We start from the raw sequence: 8,881 nt of genomic DNA, 5'->3' as shown, positions 1-8,881 counted from the left end.
GGTATCATCCACCACTGCCATTAAAAAAGTATAAAAACAGCAAAGACACCTGAAAGCTTCTTACAATGCTTGAAGGAGATAAACTTCAGCACTAACTTTAGTAACTAGAATATTTCAGCAGACATCGGTTTCCATGATTACCATAGTAAACTTTTCTTAAGGAGGTCTCCTTAACCATCTCCGGTGTCCACTCAGCAAATTCGCGTCTTTGTGCAATTTTCATAAATGAATAACTAAGATTTTAAATGAACGAGGCTTTTAAAGTGACCGGGTTCATGTGACGGCTTTTTTGTTTACAGTGTTTTTTAAAGCCAAAGTTCAGCCCAACTTCCGGGATCCGGTATGAATGTGATGAACGTGACAGACGTAAATGCAGACTGAAAATAGACTACCTGAAATCGCCGCGCACTGATGAATGCGTAACATGTAAAAGATTTAAGAAATATTATAAGGTAGGAACGGGTCAAGTCATTCTACAATTTTGATCGAATGGTTTTAAAACAGGTCTTGTTGCAACGATGAGCAGGATATGAGAAAGTGAACAAATAAATCGACTGTCTCTCATGCTGTTTTAAATATGAATGTATTCGTTTTAGGATTAAAAAGGACACTATATTCATACGTAAATTACCTGCAGATAAGCAGAGATCTTCTTTTAAGAAGCAATGGATTTAACAGGTATGTTATTTGGATTGCCCGGTCAACCTCAAAATACGAAATTATACCTCGTTGTTTATATATATATTTTTTCATTTTACCTTAAAGATTAAGCAGAATTAACCACATCGCATGATAGTCAAATGCAAAAATACATTAACAATTAGGTAAAAGTTTTGTGACACATTAGGAACGATAATAATCCTGATATTTTTTTTCCTGCAAAATATAGTTCACAGACAAGGCTTAAGCCTAGTCCTAGACTTAAATGTATATCTGATCTGTTTTCTAAGGCATGTTTATAAAAATGACTTAAACGTCCTAATTGAACTATGGCCTAATTCTGGCTGTGGCTAAGCCCTGTCTATGAAATGGGAACAGTATCTTTTTTTTATTAATTTTGTGTAAGATTAAAACAAATATTTTTTTTCTCAAATCACCATGATTTATGCAATTATGCAACACTAAATAATTTATTAATTTCAGAATAAATCAATTTGGAGACTATTAACGAATTAAACTGTTTTGTCATCACATTGCAGAATCTAACAAAGAGAAGGAGAGTGTTCAGAAAAGATCTCCTCTGGATCTGATTATGAACCAGCTCCGAAGGAAAGCCTCTTTCACAGAGAGAAAGAAACCGTCTGTGGGCCGCCTCTTCCGCCCGTCAGAGAGCAGTGACAAGAGAAACGTAGGCATACCTGAAACGAAAGAATCAGATGCCAGTGAGGGAAAGGAAAATAATGAGCCTGGCAAAAGTGAGCATTAGATGTTTTTAGAAGACTTGACTTAATGCGAATATAGATATAACACGCCCTTTCTTTCTATTAGAGATCAATGACACAGAGGATGAGGCTGGCTCTGTTGTGGGCTGGGGTCGAGTGAAGCAGTTTGTTCAGAAGCTTGGGAAAACCCCTCACAGTCAGAATCTGAGCCTGAGCCACTGTGATCTGACAGCTACAGATGTGGTGGAACTAGGTGGGTGTCTTGACGTGCTGTTTTTCCCACAGTACAATAAACAAGGCCGTACTTGTGTCACAGTCTCCAATTATTGTTTTGACATTACCTCAGCCACGTTACTGCCGTTTCTGGCTCAGCTGGAGGTGATGGACCTGTCCTGGAATGATCTGGTTGGAGGCTCCCTAAAGGCCCTTACTGTCCACCTGCAGCCTGTAGGGAAACTGAGAGTGCTGAAGCTGTGTAGCTGCAGATTGACAGATCAAGACCTTATTGCTCTCGGTACAGGAAGTATTCATTTATTTTTATGACTTAAGAAGACATTTCGAACAAAAATGAAAATTCTCATTACTTTTTATGTCAGTACAAACATGACATTCTTTCTTCTGTGGAATACATTTGGAAGAATGTTGGTAACCTAGTGACTTCCAATGGAAGTTAATGTGAACTGAAACTCAACGGAGCTTGTACAAGCCAATGGTGTAGTTAAATTCACAAAAAAACACAAAAGAAGATAGTTTGAAGAGCAATTAGTTTCAGGTCCTATTGATTTCAATGGTATTATCAAAAATATAATGGAAGTCAGTGGGGAACTTTTGGTTACCAACATTCTTTAAATTCTCTGCTGAAGAAAGAAAGAATTAACCTCATACATGAAAATCTAAATATACACACATTTTCCTTTACAAAATCATATTATATAAAACATTTTTGAACAACTGGCAAACCTCTCTTAAAATTATATTCAAGGTGAAGCCCTTGACTGCGTTCCTCTAGTAGAGGTGCTAGATTTGTCCTGGAATGTTGGCGTTGGAGCAGGAAATTTCAGACACTTAACAGAACACCTCCAACCTCAAAGCACACTGAAGGAACTCCGCCTGGTGGACTGTCAGCTCTCTGAGACAGACATTACAGCTCTGAGTATGACACGTCTTGTATAAAACTCATAATGATGGTAATTGGAATAGAACCTCCAACTATTCCCCTGTAGGATTTTATATGACATTGAAAATTATGAAATTAAATTTTTGGGGCAGTGGTGGTCTAGATAGCTTAGACTTGAGCACTAAAATAAATTTTAACTATACATACTTTGATTAAACAGAACATCAGTAAAAACTTCAGCTTGAGTAAAGGTTTTAATGATAACAATGACAAATTGGTTTATTTAATATTTTTTGGAATATTTTTAAAATATAAAATGTATTTTATGCTAAATATAATTTCTTACTTTTTAGGTTAAAATATCTCAAACATATTCTACCATTTATTATTCCTCCAGCTCAGAATGCCTACTTAAGGAGCGAGGGGTCTACTGATAAGAGATGAATTATTAAAAATCAGCGCAGTCAAACTGAGGAACACATTATTCACAGTTCGTGGCCCATTTTGAGTCAGACTAGACAGATTTAGCGATTTGTTAACTTGAGACTAGCTCTGATTGAATCATTGAATCAGTTCTTTACTGATGCAATCAGTAGTTGATTTCATATAAATCACTAAAAGAGGTTTGTGAACCAGACCGGTTAAAGTAGTTAGTTAAAAGTTCATTAGGATTTTTTTTACCTTTTAAAATAACCTTGGAATAGTATGTTTTGTTTCTAAAAAGTACTAAGATATAGTAAAAAAAAGAAAGTAAAAATACTTTATTCCACCAATGTGTTTGAGTGTATATACTTCAGTTTTAGGTCATTTAGAATAAGCCTAATGGGCTATGAATGGCAATACATTAATTTTCTTTAAGAAGCAATACTATATTTCTACAGGTGAGGCTCTTCCCATGCTGTCTAGTTTGGAGGCGTTAGATTTGTCCAATAATAAGCTGTCAATCAAGGGAATGGAGAACTTCAGTTCCTCTCTAGGATCAACTCCACGACTGAAGACCCTACAACTGAGCATGTGTGGACTCTGTAAAGACAGCCTAAGTGTTTTGGGTATGAAAGCAGTGATCAAAATTCCTTCGAAATAGACCCTCAGTGGCAGGCAAACAACTATTAGTAACACAGCTACAAATTTCCAAGCACACACATTAAATTATATACCAGGAAGCTCCAGATTCAGACTCAAATATCAGTGAGTAACCATGTCAGTTAAAGTAATAATTTTGGAGATGTTTGTTTTGTGAAATGTTAAAAGGACAGGCACTCAGGTTCATTCCTGCGCTAGAGCTCATGGATCTGTCGTGTAATAAAGAAGCAGGTGGAGGTCTCACCACTCTGGCCACTAACCTAGTTCTCCTCCCACACTTGAGAAGTTTGGACATGCATCTGTGCTGTCTATCAAAGGAGGATGTGTTGGCCTTAGGTAAGACAGATTTTTATTGTTGATTTCAAGTTGAAGTTGTTTGTAGTGTTATTTTAACTTGCCTTCTCAGTCCAGGTAGCTCCATCTCTCAAAGACCTCAGAGAGCTGGATTTGTCATCCAATAAAACTGTTGGAGATACACTTCAGAATCTTCTGCAAGCTCTCCCTCTTTCTCAGATAACCAAACTTCCTCTAAACAGCTGTGCTTTGAACGCACATGCATGCAACGCTCTTGGTATGAAACTAGTAGTTTAAAAAAAAACATTAAACTAGTTTTGTTTTAAATGATGAGATTTTTTTTCAAATTGTTTCAAAGCTACCGCAATGCAGATGCTAAAACAGCTTGAGAGCCTGAACTTGTCATGGAACAAGTGTGTGGGAGAAAATCTGAGGCAATTTCTGGAGCCTTTACAGCCTGATTGCAAACTACAGGAACTCAGACTGAGTAGCTGTAATTTAACCACTGAAGACGTGCTACATCTAGGTCAGTTAAATTAACTATGTTAAAGGTTAAAGTTCTATACAGCTTTAAACATCCAAATAATGAAACGTTGGCGAACTGTAATCTTGCAGAATCTGCTTGCCAGCATGGAGCTCTATCCCATCTGAAGCAGCTGGATTTGTCTTATAATGGTAGCGTCGGGGACGGTGGTTGGACGTCTCTCTTTCAGAAGGCTGCCTCTCTGAAGGAACTAGAGGAGCTGGATGTCAGTCTGAGTCCTTCTGCATCTCTCTCAGTGTCTCCTTGGCTGCCCGCCTTATTGGAGGCCCTTCCGCAGCTCTCGGCCCTGACCCGTCTGTCTCTGCAGCACTGGGCTTTGAGTTCAGCTGAGAGAGAGAAGCTGGAAAAAATTCTTAGCAAGAAGAATGTCATCCTGGAATGTGACAGGCTGGCCACGCCCACACCAAAAACTGCAGGTTAATAAGCATTTCAACCGCTTTGATGATTTTTTTTAAGGTACTGAAAAATTAAGATGTTACTGAGAATGTGATGACTGAAAGGCATTCAACCATTACATATTTTCCTTTGACCCAATTTCTTTTACATTTTTCAAACTTGCATTTTAAAATGAAAGCATGGGAAATTAAATTTTAACTAGTTAGCATAGGGTTAAAGTAGGATTACCATACATCATCTTTCTCAAGCATCTTCTAACTGAGATTCTTACATCTGTGTGATTTTTGTATTGAATATCACTGTTGATTGTTTGCACTATATTAGAGATTATGAGTATTTTTTATTATTCATTTGCTTCCCTTCTTATTTACATTGATTGTTTAAGACACTATAAAGGATGCTTATGCTACGTAGTATTTCTGTCTTGTTTATAGTCAAAATATCTAAACATTACTAAGATATTTATTCTTGTTTGTAAGTAAATCTTCTTGGGGGTAAGTAAAATATTCTTAAAATGATCCCACTGGCAGATAAATGTAATTGTTACAAGTACTTAAGTTAATTTTTTCTTAAGTTAAAGAGTAAATATGTTATGTAATTTTGCTGATCTATTAAATGCATTTTAATTAAAGAATTTTTTGATATTTTGACTAGAAACAATACCTAAACATTAGACGAGCCTATTTTTTTTGCAGTGGACTTAACTTGCTAAATCAAAATCTCTCTGACTTTTATCTGTCCTGCCAAAACTGTTGGAAAATTTGCATGTGACACCCAATACAGCGAAGACTAAGTGTCAGAGCAATTAATTTACATAAATGACGTGTTTTTCGCAGACATCATGGCAGTCTGTGACATTTCCAAAGACTGGACACATGGACAAAAAGGCTGTAATCAAAAACACTAACTTGGTGATTAATTATAATAAATACAAATGTAACCAACTGTCCTGTGGATTATTTTGCTTGCCAGCAACTGAAAAAGTTCAACAACAACAACAACAACAAAAAATCACAATCAAGTTTGGTCTTAATCTGTCACAACATGCACTTTTGGACAAAATGGTGAATCATGAATGTGAGTCTGGATAGACGTCCAGAGCCAATGAATCGGATGCCATCAGGGCCAGAGCTGAATTACTTGAGTCTTCATATTCCCCATATCTGGATGTCCAATAGTAATGCCTGCGTAAACCATGAGATGCTTCTGCTAGAAAAACATGATTGTCCACCTCATAGGGAAAAACATCTGTGTTCTTCTCCAAAAGCCGCCCGCTGCTTATCAGCCGAGAGAAAGCCTGATTATACATGTAGAGACAACATCAAGACATTTTAATGACCACTAGTTGAACACTTTACCTGATCATTTAATGATTTGTGGAATCTCACCATGCAAACCGGCTCCTCAAGTTTGTTCCCCCAGATATAAATGTGTGTGAGACGGGAATTCAATTTCATTGCCTCACTGAGGGACATAAGACCTTCCTTTCCAATGTTGTTGCTTGTAACAGACAGTCTAGAAGGCAAAAATGATGACGTAAGCTGGTCAGCGCAAACAAAGGATATAGTTCAATGTTGAAATTAATTGAAGTTTAATAGGGTTGTTTTGTAAGTAAAGTACACTAACGCTTTGAGTTTGCTGTGTGGCAGCTTGATAGCTTCACTTAGATACGCTGCACCATCATCTTCAATGCGATTGGAAGAAAGATCTAGAATCTCCAAAGAGGGATTTTGTTTCAGGACCTCAGATAAGCATTTGGCTCCATCCCGTGCGATTCTGTTACTGTTAAAAAACACAGAAATTATAATTTCTCTCATGACCATCTTTTAAGCGTTTCATAACCGATGAACTTTACACGTTTGTTGAACTGAAATGAATCAATACTGAACACAATCAACAAACTTAAGCTGAATAATGTCACTACTGTCTTTGTGGCTTCTTTGCAGCAGAATTACAATTTGATGAAATTTGATGTTATTTTCCTGTTTATTACTCCTCGAAGCTCCTTTGAAACAATCTGTATTGCATAAAGCGCTATATAAATGAAGGTGAAATTTTCTGTGGAGCACAAAAGAACTGTCATGTCTGAGTTCCTCTATGTCATACAATGATGGTGGAAAGGCATGGTCGCCAGCAACTGAAAACACTTTTTCAAAAAAACCCCACAGTTTTCAAAAGAATTAAGGGAGAGTAAACAATAACTGAATTGTCTTTTTTGTGTGAACCATCCCTTTAGAGTCATGAATAAGACAATTATGTGAGTGAGCATGTACCAGTGAAGATTCAAGTAGCGTAGAGAGACGTTTAACTTCAGTGCTTCACACAGCCTCTCCACGCCAGTATCAGTCATGTCATGTTTTCCCAAGTGCAGCTCCCTCAGTGTCTTATTTACCACCAGCATCTGTGCCATATGGACTGTTGTTTCCTCCTATCATTTAAGTTAAGATTATTATTACAAAAACAAGACTTTTACAAAAAAAATAATAATAAAAAGTATGCATTTCAAAGCAGTTTTTCTAAAAAAACATACCTGAAGACTGAAAAGAAGAGGTCGGCTAACATTAATAGCACGGATTCGTCTGTTATTCTTAAGGACAATGGCAAACGCTATTACACTTTCTGTAGCCTAGTAAAAAAAACCAAAAAAACACAGTACTTTAATTCAAACGGACAAAATCTCAAATGTTCGAATTTTACTCGACAAACTCACCAAATCACAGTCTGAGATGTCTATTTCTTCTAGGGTAGAGTTGATCTGCAACATGGCAGCCAGTTGCATGGCACCTTTATTTCCAATCTTATTTCCTGTCATTCTGATCATCTTCAGACTTTTGTTTTTCTGTGAAATTAGCAGAACTTAAATGGTAAAATTGTGATAAATATTGGCATTAATTTAACTCCTATAATTACTGTACAGAGGAATTTTAACATTAATTCTAAATTAGCCACACTTACGTGCAAACTTTTTGCTATCACTTCTGCACCATCTGCCTCAATGTCATTACACATCAGATCAAGAGACCGAAGGGACTCACTCGCCTGTTAAAATTACAATATTCCTTTAAAGTGTGAGTAGTATGCTTAAAATATAAACATAATGTGAAACACTGATGACAAACAGTACCTGAATGAGATGTGCGACATAAACAGCTCCATTATCTGTGATATTGTTGTATCTAAGGTCTATACCTGCAATGACATTTAACTTTAAGTTCAGTTTAAAGTAGAGCTTCTTGATTCAGGTATAGGTTACAATAAACTTGTAAATATGTGCAATAGTTTATGATTTGCATGACCTACAAGTCTGGGTAGGACGAGTTAATATTTACCCTTTATAGCCGAATTTCCCACGAATGTTTTTGACAAGACCAGCATATCATCATCTGTCAATCTGTCTCCATGCTTCAGTTGATCATTACCGTTCAGTTTGAGCGAGCCATCACTGAATTTAACAAATAAAAAAACACCATTCATTTACACAAAAGTCCAAACGACTGCTCACACTCATACTGTATTATAATCTTTCCAAACCAACCTACTAATGTTGTCTTCCAAGACTTCCAAAACACATGTATTTGGAGGCCGCTGAACTTCGGCGCAAACAGATAAATATCGATTCTGAAGCTCCTCCATGTTTCAAGCTTTATGTTGCCATGGTAACAGAGCCAAGCGACGTAGAACGGTCTTTGATAGAACGCATTTGCGCAATGGCGCCCTCTTCAGGTCGTCTGCGATTTATAGAGTAACAGCAACGAAGATGTGTATAAAATGATATACGTAATCGATAGTAAGTGAAACATACATATAAAATAATTCAGTTTATGTTCTTTATGAATGTATTAGCCTACACAAAGTCTCAACTTATGAATGATATTATATAATCATTCATAAGTTGTTGATATATATATATATATATATATATATATATATATATATATATATATATATATATATTTATTTGATAAGGTGGAAATAAAAATGTAACATGTCTCAACATCAACATCCCCCCCAAAAAAAGTTATTGTATATTTAACACTCTTAAAATTAAGTCGGAGTAAACTACAA

General features: G+C 36.3%; 2 protein-coding genes across 2 annotated transcripts; one reads left to right on the top strand and one right to left on the bottom strand.

Moving 5' to 3' along the window:
• Window positions 1-291: 291 nt before the first annotated feature.
• Window positions 292-5,763, top strand: lrrc31 (leucine rich repeat containing 31). The gene is made up of 12 exons (XM_043226912.1): window positions 292-452; window positions 597-678; window positions 1,200-1,415; window positions 1,489-1,635; window positions 1,729-1,896; window positions 2,365-2,535; window positions 3,381-3,548; window positions 3,751-3,918; window positions 3,989-4,153; window positions 4,235-4,402; window positions 4,492-4,836; window positions 5,653-5,763. The coding sequence occupies exons 2-12, from the start codon at window positions 666-668 to the stop codon at window positions 5,721-5,723; spliced, it is 1,800 nt and encodes a 599-aa protein (XP_043082847.1). The 5' UTR covers window positions 292-452; window positions 597-665; the 3' UTR covers window positions 5,724-5,763.
• Window positions 5,764-5,871: 108 nt separating this feature from the next.
• lrrc34 (leucine rich repeat containing 34) lies at window positions 5,872-8,455 on the bottom strand. Its single transcript, XM_043226913.1, has 10 exons — window positions 8,352-8,455; window positions 8,146-8,258; window positions 7,941-8,005; window positions 7,772-7,855; window positions 7,527-7,655; window positions 7,347-7,442; window positions 7,090-7,244; window positions 6,443-6,598; window positions 6,205-6,331; window positions 5,872-6,113 (listed from the first exon to the last, which is right to left on the bottom strand). Exons 1-10 carry the CDS (start codon window positions 8,447-8,449, stop codon window positions 5,886-5,888), a joined length of 1,251 nt encoding a protein of 416 aa, XP_043082848.1. The 5' UTR covers window positions 8,450-8,455; the 3' UTR covers window positions 5,872-5,885.
• Between the last annotated feature and the right edge of the window lie 426 nt (window positions 8,456-8,881).

Source organism: Puntigrus tetrazona, chromosome 24 (assembly GCF_018831695.1).
Source record: "Puntigrus tetrazona isolate hp1 chromosome 24, ASM1883169v1, whole genome shotgun sequence".
Lineage (NCBI taxonomy): Eukaryota > Metazoa > Chordata > Actinopteri > Cypriniformes > Cyprinidae > Puntigrus > Puntigrus tetrazona.
The sequence above is the reverse complement of the archived record's forward strand: the minus strand, read 5'-3'. Positions and strand labels throughout refer to the sequence as shown.

Bases quoted from the DNA above. Each gene is read 5' to 3' on its own strand.
- lrrc31 (XM_043226912.1), top strand. The intron at 1,416-1,488 runs GTGAGCATTAGA...TCTTTCTATTAG, and splicing joins AAATAATGAGCCTGGCAAAA to AGATCAATGACACAGAGGAT. The intron at 1,636-1,728 runs GTGGGTGTCTTG...ACATTACCTCAG, and splicing joins TACAGATGTGGTGGAACTAG to CCACGTTACTGCCGTTTCTG.
- lrrc34 (XM_043226913.1), bottom strand. From the start codon at position 8,449: ATGGAGGAGCTTCAGAATCGATATTTATCTGTTTGCGCCGAAGTTCAG. The intron at 7,856-7,940 runs GTACTGTTTGTC...TAATTTTAACAG, and splicing joins ATGTCGCACATCTCATTCAG to GCGAGTGAGTCCCTTCGGTC. The intron at 7,656-7,771 runs GTAAGTGTGGCT...CTAATTTCACAG, and splicing joins TGATAGCAAAAAGTTTGCAC to AAAAACAAAAGTCTGAAGAT.